General features: G+C 41.9%; 1 protein-coding gene across 2 annotated transcripts in view; it reads left to right on the forward strand.

Moving 5' to 3' along the window:
- NDFIP2 (Nedd4 family interacting protein 2) overlaps positions 1 to 19,141 on the forward strand; it is a 165,229-nt gene that overhangs the window by 76,372 nt on the left and 69,716 nt on the right. For both annotated transcript variants that reach the window (XM_068267906.1, XM_068267905.1), the window contains one exon: positions 18,816 to 18,940. In XM_068267906.1, the coding sequence (XP_068124007.1) occupies positions 18,816 to 18,940 (125 nt within the window). The remainder of the gene's footprint in view (positions 1 to 18,815; positions 18,941 to 19,141) is intronic.

Here is a 19,141-nt window from a genome sequence, read left to right on the forward strand (position 1 = left end):
ATTTTTCAAGGCGTGATTATGGAGACTGGGGGGAAAGGACGATACACACTGGTGTGTAGATCCAACAAAAACATCCCTCTGTGCTTACCTTGGGTAGCCTTGCTCAAGTCAGGTATCAAGTCAAGTATGGCGCCAGCCTGAATAATCATTCTAATCTAGTTATTTATGAACCTTTCTAGAGGTACTGACAAATCTGTCCAGGTCATTTTAAAATACGTAGTTATAATACTCAATACTTCATCTGTCTTTACACTTGCTTTGCTTTAGTTAATGACATAGCAGCATTGTGCAGGCATACATAGGACAATTGCTGTTCATTGAATTCAGGAGGCATAAAACATTTGTTTTAATAAACTATAAATGTACCAACAAATCTGTCCTTGGCTGTGTCAGTTACATTGAGTATATTATCCCCCACAGCACCCTCTCACCACCCCCCACAATAAAAAATGAAAAAAAGCATAGTCGCCTCTCATGTCCTTGTCTCTGAAGCATTCCCAATTGTCATTGAGGTAGGATTTTATGTCTTGCCAAAGCCTGCGGCTTCCAATGGCATCCTTGTATTATTTATTTGCCTTGTCAAATAAATCAGGCAAGGCTTGGGCATTAAATTATAAGTTATAAAAGTTTTTTTTTTTTTTTATAAAAGTACACATTTTTAGCTTTCTGCATCTAAGTGGTAGTTATCAGGAAGTCTAAAGAGAACCTGAAGTAAGATGAATACTGAGGCTGCTATCTTCTTTCCCTTATAAACCATGCCAGTTGCCTGGCTGCCATGCTGAGATTTAGGCTTTTGTTGCTTTTGAGTCACACATTTGCACCAAGCATGCAGCCAGTGGAGTCAAGAGCAGAGTCAAAGCATCTGATCTGCATGCTCATTCTGGGCCAGAGACTGCAAAGTCTTAAAGGCAGAGCATCAGCACAGAATAAGGGCAGCTTGTTTATTAAAGAATTTCTCTCCTGCATTCCTCCTGCATTCCCATATAACAGCACTGAAAACTCAATTTGCTATATTGCCCAATAAAATACAGCTTAACCTGCATGATAGAAACCGGTTGTAAATCACCTGTCTGTAAGGTGGATTCAACAATTACCAGATTTAGGGATGCCATAAACCAGTTGTTTTATAAACTAAGTTGTTTGCAATGTGCATTTTGCAAATGGCTGCAGTTTAACCCATTAGCAGCCAATTTATTTAGAGGCTTGCATGCGATCCAGGCCAATTTATTTTAGCACTTTTTTTTTATTTGTTACATTTCCTTTGCTTCTAATTAGTACTGCTGCAATGTGTATTTACGGCCACTTGTCACTAGTGGGCAGAGCCAATAACAGAGAACTTCTGCTTTCAGTTTCTATATTTTCTGCTAGTAGAGAGGGATCAGAGGCCAAAAGCAGTGCACTTATCTCAAACGAGATAACTCAATGGAAGCTGCTAAGGGCTCTTTCACATTAGGGCAGATTTTGTGCGTTAACGCAAACGGCAGCCGTTTGCGTTAACCAAGGTAAGATGAAAGTCCATAGACTTTCATTTTACCTTTCACACCCGACGCTGCGTTTCGATGCGTTGCGGTTCCGACGCACCCGGGCCCAGTTTTTTATCCAACGCACCCGCGAGCCGGCGTTCTCCGTCGGGTTTAATTACCAGCTGCCGCCGCTGATTGCGTCGCACCGCAGATACCCGACGACATGCCGCAGGCAGACAACCCGTGCAGGAGAACGGCTCCTGCACGCGTTGTCTAATGTGAAAGAGCCCTTATGGATTAAAGACTCTTTCACACAGGCAGTTTTGTGTTCACTTCATGGCAGCTGCTCCTGGGAACCTGCAGCATGCTTGCAGGCAGCTGCAAACTTATGGCACGGGCAGTGGTGTGGCACCCTTCCCCTGTATGTACATCTGAGTGGGAAGCAACCACCCATTAGACCTTACATGCAGCGGTTTCCTACTGCACAGCAACCCCACCGAGTGTCGTTCAGACACACATGGTTACAAACACTGCCACTTAGTTGCATTAGGTAGCGGATGCCGCCTGTTCAGCAGCAGATTGGTAGCAAAACCGAATAGCAAGTGAGCAGTCCAGCTGTCCATGTGAAAGAGACTGTAAAAAGGCAAGGTTGTAGCATTCTTTGTTAGGCAACCTTCTAGAAATGTATGTAATAACATATTTGCTGTAAACAGCCTGCTATAAATGGACGTTAGACAAGGTCATAAAGGGCACAGCACAACTGATTTACTGCTATATATTTATGATGTCTGCTTATATTGGGCTGTATATTATGCTCTATTACATTAGAATTCCTCTTTAGCAAATGCAAGAATGCTGTAGCAGTTTTATGTACATAAATGTTGTTATGCATACATACTTTTGTACTATGTGCGTGCGTCTATCACAGCATTCTATTTGCATTCGCCATCACCGAAAAACCTCTTGAGTATACTGATTAGCTCCACCCAAGAGGTGGAAGTTGGACCTTATAAAATCACTGACCCAACCCAGTTGGTGGATTACTGGATCAGCTGCTAGACACTGGGGTGTTTTTGTAATCCCAAACTTTTCCTCCTGGGTGGGGTAAAATAGCGTTTTTGCTCATTGCTGATTTGCACGTGTCATGGTATCCTGGTATACCAGAGAAGGGGGAACAACAACGAACATTGGTATTTCAGGAGAAACCTTTGAGGCCATGAATCCTTTACCACGATTTTGATAGGAGGCCGAAGGTTAAATCATTATAATTAACATAGGGTTTTTTTCTAACATCGGCGATGGATATGAAATGGTGCCTTTATGATATAGTATTTTGTTTTGGTGCCTTTATGATATTGTATTTCGCTTGGTCCAATACAGTATTTTGAACTTCATCCTAAAAAGAGAAAGATTAGCATGCAACTAGTACACTAACTAGTTACAGTAGTTATTTCAGGGTTACGACGCAAAGATTTAGCGGTAAAACTGACCTAAAACTGAGGGAAATTTCAGAATAGGATTTGGGGTCTTTTCTTCAAATGATTTGTAATGCCAGCCAGTGCTTGTTGTCATAATTTAGATATACCACAACCTCCAGACTGTAAAAATATGTGCATCTTGAAATATTAGCTGGATGTTATTTGCGGGTAGTAAGTAGTTATTTGCAGGTAGGTAGTATAGTATTTGCAGGTTAGTATGTCTGTGCAAAGCAGCAATGCAAAGAATGTAAATTTACTCTTAAGGAGTAGGACTCTATAGGCTCTTTCACACTAGGCGCTGTTTCCGTCCGTTTTGACAGAACGCACATATGATGTGGTAAGAAAGGTAATGTTAAAGTCTGTTGACTTTTATGTTACCGTTCACATTAGACAAAACATTCCAGAGCATTATGTTGTAATGCCTCTGGGTGCTTGTAATTGTATGATGCAAGTGGTTTCCCGTTGGGTGAATTAGAACTAGGGCCACTGATACGCGTCGACCTGCATCATCCTGACATCATGCTGTGCGTCATAACGCGTGTAGGAAATTGGGATCATGCACGCGTTAGTGGGAAAGGGCCCTTAGGCCTATTTCAGATGGGAAAACATCAAAATGAACTTCCGCACACTCATGCAAATCCTCATGTGAATCCACTTACAAAAATCAGGCAGCAATTAATGCTGTCCCTACAGCTAAGTTCATTTTGATGTTTTGCTGTTTTGCTTGCCACACCCCTTACAGCATCTCCCCATTAAATCTACAAGCGTTTAAAGAGAGTCTGAAGCGAGAATAAATCTCGCTTCAGACCTCAAAGATAGCAGGGGCATGTGTGCCCCTGCTAAACCGCCGCTATCCCGCGGCTTAACGGGGGTCCCTGATCCCCCAAATCCCCTCCGTAATGCGGGGGAGCGCTTCCTAGTTGGGGCAGGACTAACCGCCGCAGCCCTGCCCCACGCGCGTCTGTCAGCGCGTATCTCCGCCTCTCAGCCGCCCCTCTCCGTCTTCCTTCACTGAGAGGGGCGGGGCGGGGGAGAGGCGGCGATGCGCCGATGACAGACGCGACTGGAGGCAGGGCTGCAGCCGTTAGCCCTGCCTCCAGGAACGACCAAGTCTGCGACCAAGTGTCGCAGTGGGGGGTTTGGGGTGAAGGGACCCCCGTTTAGCAGCGCTATAGCGGCGGTTTAGCAGGGGCACACGTACCCCTACTAACTATGAGCTCTGAAGCGAGATTTATTCTCGCTTCAGAGTCTCTTTAAATGTCCTAGCTCAAGGTGAGGAGCATGGATTTTGTGTGTTAAAATTGTAAAATTGTATTTGATCCTTTGGCTAGGATTTTTTCTAGTGCTCTCCCTTTTCCCCTATTAGTGATCTTAACACACAGCTTTCTGGTGTGTTCACATGATACATATGCAGGTACTAGCAGTTCACTTGCAGGATTAGTTAGATACACTATCTGTCCCAGGGAGGACGTTAAGGATATGTGCTCCTATTCCCTAGATAGATTTTGATGCGCTGAATGCGTGCATGTTTGTGCTATGCATGTTACAGGGCCAGAGTTAGGACACATACGACACTGGGCTACCTCTACGCGGTGTATGTGACTATGCAAGAGACTTTATTCTTGTAACGAAGATTCCAGCTTTTAATTTAGCTGTAGGGACAGCATTGATTGCTGCATGATTTTTGTAAGTGGATTCGCATGAGGATTTGCATGAATGTGTGGAAGTTCATTCTGATGTTTTACTGCTTTGCTTGCCACACCCCTTCCAGCACCTCCCCATTAAATCTACAAGTGTTTAAATGTCCTAGCTCAAGGTGAGGAGCCTGGATTTTGTTTGTTTTTTAAACTGTTTCAGATGGGAGTCTGAATTGTGCACTTGTTGGGCAGTTCAGCAACCCATCTGCCATCCAAGAGCGCCATTCAGATGCAATTAAAATACAGCCAATGGCAGCATTTTCAACACCACACGTGTCAGCGCTTGACACGCAATAGTGTTACTATTTGGCAGGGAACCGCAACATATCGCATCTGAGCACAGCTGCGGCCGTTCAGCGCTTGTACTGAGCACTAACAAGTGCCCGGCCAGTGCAAGAGAGCAGCTAGCTGGCAGTGAATTCACCACCTTCAGCTGCCTGCATGAAAGAGCCCTTACTTTTCTCCCACATTTGGCTGTTTTAGGGTTGGTTCACCGGGGCTTTTTTTAATGCTTTTCTGCAAGCATGCAGAAAACCTATTAGCGCACGCAGGGTTACAAGGAGACGTGGCGGTAAGCGACCCTGGAAGCAACCTGTCTGCTGAAAAGACAGGAAAAATAGGGACAACAATGCAGCATTTGCGCAAACGATGGTAAACTGCAGGATTTACGACGGATGTACGACCGTTCTTGTGAATTGGCCTGGGCTGAAGGTAGTCATATGATGCTGTGAAGTAGTTTCAGCTTTATTTGTTTGTCATTATTAGACTTCAAGGTGAACAGTCTTCTTTCCATCAGGTAGAGACAATAGTACGAGCTATTAGTAGGTGCTACAACTATTAGGCAGACCCACCTTTGCAGTCTGCAGACATAGCTTCTCGCACCAACATGTTCCCTGTTGATTCATTTGAAGTTTGTAAAGTAAAGTTTTACTAAGTAACATGGGCTTGAGATCAGGCATGCTGGTTATTTGCTTGTTTGGCATCCATGGATTTGATCCAATCTGACAGGTTAAGTTTTGCAGCTGAACTCCTGTTTTGTGCGGGAACAATAGATGCATTGTACACTGACAATATACAAATAAGCCTTCTGCCAATGTGACATTGCTTTTGGCCCATACACTAGGCAGCTATAAATAGCATGAGCTGTATGTTTTTAGGTAAATAAACTGTTTGCTGTAGATGGTAATAAGGAAGGGAATTGTGGCGCTTGTCTCTGCGGAGCCATACAGGTACACATTTCACTTTATTGAACAGTGTTAGCGCTTTTATTTTACATGTAAGGAAATTACTCAGGGCACATTCAGGCACAGACAATTTCACAATGTGTGATTTCTGCAGTTTTCTTTTATTTGCTTTGTTTAGCTGAAAATGTTCAAATTATTGAAACCGCTCGACAAAATAAAAATAATGAAAGTGTTCAGGAGAAAAAGTGTACTATTCATGCGACATGCAGAACAAATGCATAGAGACAGAATATTTTCAGAAATTTGCCATTTGAATACTTAAATTATACATACATTTAAAGGATGCGCATAAAGTGTAAGAAAATGTCCAGTATCTTCTCGGTGCAGCGACAGGGTCATATACATAGGCCCGCCCCCGGCTAGTGACATACTCCCTGCTGGGCAGGAAGTATGTCACTGGGATTCCCATAGGTACGAGCATGCACGCGCCGTGCATGCGCGTACCTATAGGAATCCCAGTGACATACATACGATCCCATCGTGCACACTTACTGCATTGCCCATTGACTTGCATTACTGCATACTGTAACTCAGAAGAGAGGTATAAAAAGGATTCTGTATAGCGGATAATCAAGCAAAAAGATCACTTATTATGGTACGGTAAATAGAGCAATCTTTCTTAATTGGGGACATGCCCTATAAAAACAATTTAAAACCAAAAACTGCGCCGAACAGCGGGCATGATAGTGGATGTAAATACATAGCCATCGCATCCTCTGAAGAGGCATTGATTTTTGCGGAACTGGTGAGGGACAGCGGCGGACATCTTGGGGGCACTGGGGTAAGTAGTGCGGGTTTCCCACATTGTTTACAAGCAGAGGGGTTATGATTGATTTCTGGTCTGCTCAGCTCAGGGGTCTATGATGGCCGTCGTGGTTGGTTTATATACATGACTCGGCAGTTATTTGCAACTTGAGCATTTTGGATACACAGTTAGTTACTTCTCTACTGATTCCTTTGCATGTTTGCCCTGTATTAATTGGTACTGATGTATATTGTTTATGGCTATGTATTTACATTTACAATCATGCCCGCTGATCGGCGCTGTTTTTGGTTTTAATTGTTTTTATGGGACATGTCCCCGATTCATAAAGATTGTTCTATTTACCATAATGAGTGATCTTTTTGCTTGATTGTCCGCTATATGGAATCTTTTTTCTCTTCTGAGTTACAGTATTTGGTATGTCCATGGTGTGGATTTATGTTTTGTGGCTTATCTTTTGTGGTGTAATTACATTACTCCATAGTCCGTGCAGTAGGCACACATCATTCGGTAACGCACTACAGCTTTTGAGGTGATTTGGATACTTCTGGTTCTTCGCATCGCTTGAAAGTGTGCAAGACTCCATAGATTTACATGGCCCTTGCAGCGGGGATGCCTGGGGAATAGTAATGGGGTGCGGCGCAGGGTATAAGAGGCCTTAAAGAAACTGTTTGCTACAAACCTCTATCAGTGCTACATGAATGACTTTGGAATTGCATGTTATTAAAAATGACAATTCCATTTCAAGTTACAGGCAGCTGTCAATTTCCAACACTGACCATAAGCCGAAACATATTTTTTATCATGGAATTTTAGGTATTTCCTTTTCCTGCATGGGCTGCACATGGTCATATCAGTTTTTTCACACCTGCACTACTTGACAGGCAACAACATGCACACTTGTAAGTTAGCAGACTGTTCATATCATGGTGTAGGGGCTGGGTGATTGTGCCCAGAATCAAAGTCACCTTTGGAGTCAATGCTAGCAATGTGTAGAGTTTAACTTCCTTGAGGACCGCAGTGCTAACCCCCCCCCCCCCCCCCAAAGACCAGGCTAAATTGGCCACTGCATCTTTAAGGCCAAGCTGCAGAGCCGAACAACACAGCACACTAGCGATTTCCCCCCCCCCCCCGTTTCCTCCCCACCAACAGAGCTCTCTGTTGGTGGGGTCTGATCACCCCACCCCATTCCCTCCCCCCCAGTGTATTTTTTTTAAATAAATGTTTGTTTGTTTTTTTTAAATACTTTTTACTATTTATTTAGTTTTTTTTAAAACCCCTTCCTCCCCCCAGCCAGGCAATCATGGCGATCAGCTGTCATACGCTTCAGCCTATGAGAGCCGTTCGCTCTCCTGTGTGACTGGGGATAGCTGTGTTACACGGCTGTCCCCAGTACAGCGCTGCTGCAGATCGCAGCGCTGTACTTAGTAGAAAGACAGCGGTTTCACCGTCTAACAGTCTCCCGAGCGGCGATCGCTGCTGGAAGATTGAAGGTGGGGCGGAGCTCCACCCCCCCAAGCAGGAGATGCACGTACAGCCTGCGCGCGATCTCCTGCATTAGCCGGCTACAGGACTTGATGCCAATTGGCATTAGGCGGTCATTAGCTAGTTAACTTAAAGGACACCAGAAGTGAGAAGGCTGCCATATTTATTACCTTAAATACAGTGCATATTGCCTAGTTGTCCTGCAGATCCTCTGCCTGTGATAGTTTCAGCCATAGACCCTAAACCAGAATGCAGACCTGTTTTTTTCAACTGAAGTTTGACTTGACTTACCGCATGCTTGTTTCAGGTGTTTGATTCAGACACTACTGATGCATGAAAGATCAGCAGCACTGCCAGGCAACTGGTATTGTTTGAAAGGAAATAAATATGGCAGCCTCAATGTGTCTCTCACTTCAGGTGTCCTTTAAGTGTCTCTTTTTCGCAATAAAGGTCAAGTTCCACTTTAAGCCAAAATTGAAATGCCTTTCCCTCTCTGGGTTGTTTTGATAACTCTCAGTAGTTACTTTGGCCCCAGGATGACTGGACTGATTTCACAGTATTAACCATAATATGGTCCGCACCTGTGTTTCCAACTGTTCTACTGGACATGCAGCAGCTGGGTTTGTAGACTACATGGAGCAGCGGCAACCCATGTGTGGCATAATGGATTTCCTGGCAAAGCAACTTATACTGTCAAATTGTCAATAATTAAAGAAAACCTGAACGGAAAATAAACTTATGAGATAATGAATTGCATGTGTAGTACAGGTAAGAAATAGAATATTGGAAGCAAAGAAGAGTCTCCTGCTTCATTTGCTCTCTATGCAAAATAGCTTCTCTGAGCTATTTGACCCACTGGATTGATGTGTTTTCTGAAGCACTTAAACAGTGAGAGACAGCTTGAGATAAGGTTTTACTGCAGGAAGGTTCAAAGGGTCATTACTTCTGCTTTGTTTTATAGCTTAGAAGACAGTGTGGTTTTAACACTGCAACTGTGACAGTATGAAGCAATGTTATAAAAAAATAAAAAAAAGCTATGTAACTGAAAATACTACACATACAATTCATTATACCATAAGTTGTCCCATGCCGCGACCCTGGCGTTGCAGAGGCCATCCTAGAGGTAGTCCTCTACTGCACCTGTGTGAGCACAGCAGTCAATAAAGTCTACATTGTCTGACGTGGTCTTTGCAGGTGCAGAACTACTGCGCCTGCACAGTACGCTCTGGATAACGTGGACTTGATTGACAGCAGTGCTCGCGCAGGCGCAGTACGGGACGACATCTAGGTCGGCCTTTGCACCGGTGGGGACCCCAGGCCGGCAGCTGGGAGGGGAGCTGCGGCATGGGTCATGTCGGATGCAAGGGGCTGGAGAAAGCCCCGGGTAAGTAGATCAGGGGGAGGCTTTTTTTGGCTGATAACTCCTTTAAAGCAGAATGCTGAACTTGTAAATTTTTCAATAAGCAAGTTGTAAATGGCACGAAACAGTGAAGTTGTTATTGCTAAAGCGAGAAGGGAAATGGAGTCATTTCTCTCACCTTGTGCTCTTCTTTTTTTAATTTAATGTGAAGATGGTTGGTTGTTTGTTTCTTTCAGGTTTTGCATGCCTTATAGGCATCAGAGATGATAATCCTCCTAAGTAGGGCTGGATTTACATCTACTTTTCTAAGGACATTAAAATTGCTTTTGTTTTACTCTCAAAGGGGGGAAAGCGCATTACTTTCCATTAAACAGTGGTTTGCCTCAGTTTTACTAACACTTCAGTGGAGCAAAGGCGAATGCTTGAAAAGTCTCACTAGGACTCTCACGCCAGCTCTTGTTTTGCGGAATAAATGATCCGGTTAAATGTAATCCGCGAGGAAGAAACTGCAGGCCTTCACCGTTAAACTGGTCAAGTGTTCCCTTTAATGCAAAGATGCTCTATTTCATTAAGTCATTCACATGAATTATGTGTAATCCAGAAGATGTCTAACCTGAAAGGGATAGCTGATGCTGTGATGAACTAATATCCCTGTGTCATAATGAAAGCTTTAATTGTAATTACAGTATTTCTTATGTATGTTAACAGCAGCTATTTGGACATGCCTGGGGCTCACTAGAGCGTTTTCAGTGTGCTTCCTAGGGATCGCCGGCGATTCAAAAAGCACTTCACTAGTGTAACTGTAGGAACAATTTACCATTTTCCGGAATCCCAATCACGGTGCCTGCAGCATTTTCCAAGCAATATCATTCAGGGAATGCTGGGGCCAAAATCTCATTCCATGAATTCTCTCGGGAAAATGCTCTGGGTTTTTTTACTGGCAAAATGGATCTCAAAAACGCTAGCAATTTTGATTGATTGACAATCTCTAGTGGGGCCCAGGCTCTTCGGTGCTCTATCCAGATGGTGGTCCTCCATCCTATGAATTGAGGTATTTTTTATTAATTAATGTACACACAGTGATAGGTATAATGATTTTACGCATTCGTTTACTTATATATTCACTTGGGCAGGTGTAAAAATGAGCATCAGGGAAGTCCACAGAGATTTCCCACTGGGTCACCTCAAGCATGCTACTAGCTCCACAAAAAGTGAGATCTAAGGTATGTGGAAGGAGTGGGGTTACTTCCAAACACTCCATACCCTGGACAGGCCAATTCTGCATGAATCAAATGGTTACCAAGATGAACACAGGTAGGGCTTGTGCTCACTATGTGTAGTGCAGTCAGCTTTGATGCTCTACAGATGGTGTGGGATTTTCATGTTAATATGAAGGTACATAGACCTTCATATCAATGTGCACGTGTTTGCTGTACATTGTGGTAGTATGCTATGGCACGGCGGGGAACATTTTTTTAATTAAATACCATAATTGTGTGTTAGCATGCCTGAATGTGCACAGTTTTGTGCCAGAAAATGCGCAAGAAACACAAACTTTTAAGTATGCGTAAACCCTTAAGGATTGAACTTTATCCCAATCAGTAGTCGATACCCCCTTTCCCATGAGAAAGCATCAGGGACATCTGTATGAGAAATCAGGGACATCTGTATGAGAAATCATCAAGGACATCTGTATGTAAGGTAAAAAGCTGTGGCGCCCCACTTCAATATGATGAATAAGGTTGCAGCCATGTAAAGGCCCATACAGACATTGGATTTTTCCGAACGACGGGTCGTTTGAACGTCCTGTCGTTCAGTTGTCGGCACGCAAAATCGGGCGTGTGTACAGACTGTCGTTCGCGTGATAAGACTGAGTTTGAGCGATCCGCCCGACGTTCGGAAAAATCCGACGTCTGTATGGGCCTTTAGGATAACTCCTAATATCCAAGTGATCAATGCTATAGTAGTTGTTCACAGCGCAGGTATATTCTTCTTTAGATGTGTATATCTCCACTCCACTACCTGTATGCACTCAAGGTGCAGATAAAGCAAACAGGGATGCTCTCAGTGGATAATGTAAAGTTCATTTATTTCTGGATAAAAAAGGGCATAACAGGAGATATGAGGTAAAGACTTACTTCTAGAGGGTCCTAATCCACTTAGGACCCTCCCCAGGCATGTAGCGCTTTCCACCCAATGTGGTACTAGAACCTCAGTATACGATCCTTCCTCCGTGCTGTCCGCTCTTGTTCCGACTAGTTTCGGCTGCTGCCGTCATCAGGGGATAAACGTTTATCCCCTGATGACTGCAGCAGCCGAAACTAGTCGGGACAAGAGCGGGCAGCACAGAGGCAGGATCGTATACTGAGGTTCTCACAATCCACAATAATTTTACTTTCAATCTAATTTGTTTTATTCAATCGTTTTTTGTCATGTGTGTGTGGTACATTGGTTTCATAAGTCTCATTTTTTATTTGGGCTAAAAAAAAAAAAAAAAAAAAAAGAATCCAAATGGTCAAATCGAAAAAAGTAAAAAAAATTGTAACCTATATCCCACCACACTCACCTACCTTGGAATAAATATGGTGGTTAGGTAATCTGACATTCTTTCTTTACAGACCTCGTCCTAATGTGATTCTATAATATTTATATAGCCAGATAATGTGCATTGCGAACAGGAATGAGTGTTTTTCAGAGAAACGGGCACCTCCATGTTGCTCTTCTATCAGATTAGCAGTAAATATCACACAGTTCTGTATCCACCTACATATGATAGGGTCCCCCCTGTTGAGGAAGAACACCTATCTGATGCAATCTGCCATTGACTTGCATATTATTTCTAAAGCAACTCTACTATACACAGATTCCAACAAGTATGCTGGGGTCTAGTTATCTATTGCCATCTCTGCAGACTTTGTTCTTGAAATGTTAGGCTTGTTTATTATATCAATAATTCCGGTCACACACTGGGAGATCTATCTGGAAGATCAGAGAATGTGCCAGCAGTGCAAGTGGCTTACTGAGGCTTCACTATGTGGTATTTCAAACAGCCAATCAGGTTGAAATAAAGTAAAAATGTGATATTTAGTGCACATGACAAGTTGAAACATATCAGTCAAATGTCACAGCTCTTTACTGCACATTTCCTTCAGTAAGCGCCAACACCGAATCAAATAACATCTGTGATCTGAAAGTTGCAAGAGTCCAGCACTGGCGATTGTCTCCTGCAGCAGCGACCACCTGCTACACATGGGGCATTTTTTTTATTTTTTTTTACCAGACAGTAAGCGCATGTCAGCTGCTGACATGTGTATTGTTACAATCGTACCCATTCAGTTGGTGGTGCTTACTCTTGGCAATTGGCTAACGTGACCTTTTGCTGTCAGCCTGAAAGAGGCCTTATAATAATCTGTCAGTGCGTTACCTGCATTACTGCATTCAGTCTGTTCATGTTAATTGATGGTTGCCCCCCCCCCCCCCATATTCCTTTAGATTGTAATCTCACAAGGGCAGGGATCTCACCCTTTTGTGTCTTGCATTTGTTATTCTTTGTTAGCTTGCACTCTGTTATACATTTTATTTATCATGTTAAATTCCTCACTGTAATTACCAATTCTGTATTTTGTACCAGTGTCTATATTTGGTGTATATCATTGTCTGTATCATTATGTACCCCATGTGTGTTTTTCTTACTTTGTACAGCACCATGGCATATGTTGGCACTTTATAAATCATTGAAAAAATGAATGGACTGGTTCGCATCTTCTGCATCTGCTCCCATCTTCTGAAATGACTGGCTATTGCAAGTGATATTACTGGCTCTAGCATCCATTTTCTATTGACTTACACGGAGCAGGCAAAATTATTACCTGGCGCCACCTAAATACGTGCAGCAGGATTTTTAGTAAAGTTGTCCAGCGCCAGGCTTGTCACCTCATTGAGAGCAATGTTAAGGTGCCCATTAATGGTACAATATTTTCCTCAGATTACGATTGAATTGTACAGAAAACTACAAAGCAAGTGGAGAAAATCGACATGAAATGATTCCGTGGTTGATTGGAATACAGAATTTTGCCATTTGTAAAGTTGCATTTTCCATTTCTGAAGAGAGAAGGCATCCTAATCAATCTGTTTATGGGAACAATTGATAATTACCTTCTAACTTCATACAGTCCTGCAAATCTGATTGAGTGACCGCATCTGAGGAAAATATTGTATTGTTAATGGACCCCTTTAGTTACATTATCCTAGCATTTTCCTAGAGTATTTTAAGCACAACTTCAGGCCAGAAGTCTCATGCAGTTTGAACCAGCCCTAAAGCAGCACAATCCTCTGCTGATAAAACAAGATGGACTGTTTATTTGTAGGATTTCTGATAAAACAATGTTTTATCTTTTCATTTTTTGCACTAAAAACAATGTATAAAACTAATATGGTAAACACCATACATTCCCCTTCAGATGTATCCACCAGAGCAGTTCACCTCTTACCTTATTTGTTTACAGGGGAAAGTCCTTGCTGTCATACAACTCCCATGTCAGAAGGATTATTTATTAACATTCAGTGGAACTGATGTACCTTGCAAAACAACTGCTCATCCAGTATATATGTATACGTAACAAGAAGGCTGGAGATAAGAAAGTACATTATTTTAATATGAAATGTTGAAATCCCTAAAGAGGATCAGGTCACCCTTTTTTTCCATGTTTTTTTTTTTTCTTGTAGTGTTAGGGCAGCTGTTATAGTGCCTACACTGCGTTCCAAATTATTATGCAAGTTGTATTAAAGTGTCATAAAGATTAAATATTTTGTTTTTCAATTAAACTCATGGATAGTATTGGAGCTCTTTTGACCACTGAAATTAATCTCGGATTGCTTGGCGAGCCTGATTAAAGGAAAAACTACTACAAAAGGGTGTTCCACATTATTAAGCAGACCACCAGTTTCAAGCAATATGAAAAAGAAAAATAATCTTTCTGCTGATGAAGTGTGAAATAGTTGAATGCCTTGGACAAGGTATGAAAACCTTTATATTTCACAAAAACCTAAGCATCATAATCGTTAAAAGATTTGTGGCCGACTCAGAGCACACAGGTTTGTGCAGATAATAGCAACATGAGGAAAGGTTCTGCCAAACAGATACATCAGATTAAGAGAACAGCTGCTAAAATGCTATTAGAAAGCATAAAACACATATTTTGAAGCTGCTGGTGCCTCCGGACTCCCACGAACATCCAAGTGCAGGATTCTCCATAGGATTTCAGTGCATAAACCTTCTATTCAACCACTCCTAACCTAAGCTCACACACATAAATGGCTGCATTACTACAAGAAGACTAATTTTAAAACAGTCTTGTTTACAGATACGTGACGTGCAACTCCTTTATGGTCCAGATGGATGGAGTGGTGTGTGGTTGGTTAAAGGATCCCTCTCAGTTAAGGTTCCCTTTAACAGCCACCACATCCCAACAAGGCTGCAATGTCAGCAAAGTGGTGGCGGAGTAATGTTTTGTGCTGGAATCAGGGGAAGGGAACTCGCTTTAGGGTCCTTGAAGGTGTGAAAATGACTTCTGAAAAGTGTGGAGTTTCTGACTGACCACTTTCTTCCTATCTACAAAAAGAACCATATTTTCCGTAATAAAATCATCTTCATGCATGACAATGTACTATCTCATGCTGCAAGGATTACCTTTGCGCCAAGGGCTGCTATTGTTATAAAAGGAGAGAAAATCATGGTGTGGCCCCCATCCTCCCCTGATCGCATTCCTATTGAGAACTTTTGGAGCAACCTCAAACAAAACATCTATAACAGTGGGAGGCAGTTTACATCCCAACAGCAGCTCTGGGAGGCTATTCTGACATCATGCAAAGAAATTCAATGGATGCAAGAATTGTGTAACTGCTATCAAATAAGGGGACCTATGTTATTATGAAACTTGACCTGTTAAGGCGTTTTTGATTTGAAATAGCTTTTTATTACAGTAAATATGACCTTCTAATGCTGTAAATTCAACAAATGACTATTTTCAGTTCTTTACGACCTATTAAATGTTTTGAAACTCTGTTGTGCGTAATAATTTGGAACAGTGCATTTTTAGTTTATTTTTGTTAAAGAGGCTCTAAAGTCTCTTTTTTTACCTGATTTTGTTACACAATCCTCTTCATCATTAATGCCCAAGTTGAATCGCTGCATCCCCGTGGCAGATGACAGGTTTATTACTAAGATATAGCCCTGCAAAGATCCCGGGCTTGCAGGGCTATACTTCCTTGAAGAGGCAGAGGTTTACAATCTATGCGGATCGCCTTTCCCCTCCCCTCTCAGTCTTCTTTCACTAAGAGGGGCGGAGAGGAGGCGGAGATCTGCGAAGATTGATTGCAAAGAGGCAGAGCTACAGCTCAAAGCTCTGCCTTTCTAGGGCAGCATAATCTGCAAACTGCAAAGTCGTGGAACTTAGCAGGTCTATTTCTCACTAATAAATCACTCATCTGCCACGGGGATGCGGCAATTCCACTTGAGCATTAATGCTAAAGAGGATTTTATGAAAAAATAAGGTAAAAAAAAAAGAGACTTTAGAGTCTCATTAAGTATACCGTTATCATTACGTTTGTTCAGTAACATTCAAATTATACTCTGATTGATGACTCAAAATAATGCTGACTTCCACTTGCATCAACTATTCAGAACAATCAGAAAAAAATATACTTTGCATAATAATTTGGAACGTTGTGTAGTTTCTGATACGTAAAAATAATTTTGTCTGCTTCAACCTATGGAGCTTATTCAGGATTACAGGTTATACAGTTTACACAAAGGAAAACAAAGGAATCCACTGTTGTTCTATGGAAGTAGAGAAGTCGGACACACTTGGGTGTGACACGGTTGGAAAGACACACAAATCCAGGTTTCTTTTTTTAAAAAAAAATGTTTAAAATTGCTTTACATTTAATGTATGCGTTTGCCGTTGCTTCCATTGGACTCGCAGCACCCTGTGGTAAGACTGGGCAACACAATGCAGGTTTTCAGTACTTGTGTGAAAGGGGCCTCAAGGACACCAGAATTGAGAGGGATATAGAGACTGTCCTATTTATTTCCTTTTATACAATCCTGCTAACCTTTCATGCATACGTTATTTCTGAATACCATACCTGGAACAAACATGCAGCAAATCCAGTCAAACTTCAGTCAAACATCTTATCTGCATACATGTAGAGGATCAACAGGATAGATAGGCAATTTGCATTGTGTAAAAATAAATACATTTTAGCCTCCATATCTCTCTCACTTTAGGATTCCTCATATATCAGTGGAGCATCATGGAATACAACTGCCCTGTATTAAATGGGAAAACGTGCTGTGTAGTTTAGGGAGCCTCTCTAGTAAGTTGTGTGCTTGTGTGAAGTGTTCAGCTACCCTCTAGTGGCACAGTCTTTTAATTGCAGTTGTTGGCTTCCAGAGAAAGGGCATTGTGAACGCTGTTAATCTAATTAGTTGCCAGGGCTGTATGTGTACCCTGACCTATTGAGCAAAAGCTAAGAACATTTTAACCACTTTTCTTTCTCAAGTGGCAATCTTCTCCTTTCTTTGTGAGCTTGAGCAAATGACTTCTTGACTGTCATTTACTCGTTAATTATCTAGATTTAGGCTTGAACTGAAGAACTCTCTTTATTTCTTGTTTCAAGTCTGCTTCAATAAATTAAGGTTTTATTTCACACTATAATTAAACAGTACCAAAGTCCGCTTTACAATAAACAGCCCAGTTACGCCACAGCAGTTATTATGCTCGGTTTCATACCTTCCAAAAGTAACACCAATTTGAAAATGTTCTATATAAAATAGTTGATGAGGATGAAGATAATGCTGACCGATATCTCTGCCTATTTGTTGTTCCCTTTTGGTTTCTGAGTCTACTTGTTTACTTGCTGTAGTCCACAGGCCGCTCCCTCCCTGGCCTTTCTCATTGCAAGTTTCAGGTAGATGTAAAGCATGTAATGAGCTCCAGTGGGTACAGTTCTTCTGCAAGACGGATTGCACTTAAAATATATAAACTTAAAGGAAACCTGAAGTGAGCGGCATATGGAGACTGCCATATTTATTTCCTTTTAAGCAGTTCCATTTGCCTGGTAGTCCTGCTGAGCATCTGCATCTAAGGGCCTGTTTCCACTAGCCCGGAAAGCCAAATCTGCAGTTGCCCCGCTTGTTAATCACGCAGGGAAATTCTGCCATAGGAAATAATGGTGCCGCCAGCCGATCGCTTGCCCTAGAAATTCAGCCGACGTTGTCATCAGTTTTTGTGCGGGAGGCAGTGAATCCCTAGCCGTGCATGGCATGGCTTCTGGGATTTGTTTGCGTACACGCAGACCAGGAAGTGCCGCTAGTGGAAACCCAGCCTAATACTTTTAGCCATAGTATCTGAACAAGCATGCAGATCAGGTGTTTCTGCCAACAATCTGACGATATTAGCTGTGTGCTTTTTTTTCAGGTGTGTGATACTGCATCCATAGAGATCTGCAGAATAACCAGGCAACTGGCATTGTTTAAAAGTAAATAAATATGGCAGCCTCCATATCCCTTTCACTTCATGTTCCCTTTAACTTACTTGACTTCATTCCTATGTCTCTCCCTGGAGCAAAGGGCCTCGATAAATGCTTTCCACTGCTTCTTGTCCTGAGTGATCTTGCCCATCTTGGTCCTTGATGTCCTCACATTCTTTATTTCCTCCTCCATAGTTCTTCTCCAAGTTGCTTTTGGTCTTCCTCTTTTTCTTCTACCTTTGGTCATAGATGACATAGTATATATGAGATTCATTACAACGTACAGCACAAAATAATGTGTGGACTCAGTGAAACATACATCAGGTCTGCTTTGCAGGCCTGTGGAGTTGGTACAAAAATCATCAGACTCCTCAGTTTATGAAACCTTTGATTTCAGGTACCCAATATTGCTCCGACTCTCCGACTCCTTAGTCTAATTCTTACCAAGGCTATGAATTTGGTTCAAAAATCATCTGACTACTCAGTTTATTGAAACTGATTCTAGGTACCCAAAATTACTTCCAAAAGGACTCCACAGTCCTGCTGATTTGACAATCTACATTGGGAACCAATGTAGTGTGAACCTAGCCTTAGTAATTTTTTTTTATTTTTTTTTTCCGAAAATTATTACAAACCTTTATCAGTGCTTCACCAGATGTTTTGCAGTTTCATGTGTTCAAAAAGTTTTTCAATTTGAGGATCATTTGTTGTGCAGTATTAGTATCTGTGCCATGGTCTTAATTAAGCCTTTGCATCACTAAAACTAATAAACCCAATCTTTGTTTTTCCTTAGTGGCCTTCATTTTCAACTGGATTGGGTTCTGTTTATCGTTTTGCATTACTAATACAATTGCTGGACGCTATGGAGCAATCTGCGGGTTCGGATTATCGCTGATCAAATGGATTTTAATTGTGAGGGTAAGTTTTCCTTTAAATAGGTAGAATTTCATTTGAAAACCTTTGCAACGGAACAGATAATGTTGTAAACGTGTGGCACCATTTTAACCCCCACTCTGACTGTTTATGCTAATGACTATTTTGAAATTGCAATGATGTCATGGTGATTTGTCCTTTTTTTCCACCTCAGGGCCAGTGCACACCAAAAAAATCCCTAGCGTA

This window comes from Hyperolius riggenbachi, chromosome 2, assembly GCF_040937935.1.
Source record: "Hyperolius riggenbachi isolate aHypRig1 chromosome 2, aHypRig1.pri, whole genome shotgun sequence".
In the NCBI taxonomy this organism is placed as follows: Eukaryota; Metazoa; Chordata; class Amphibia; order Anura; family Hyperoliidae; genus Hyperolius; species Hyperolius riggenbachi.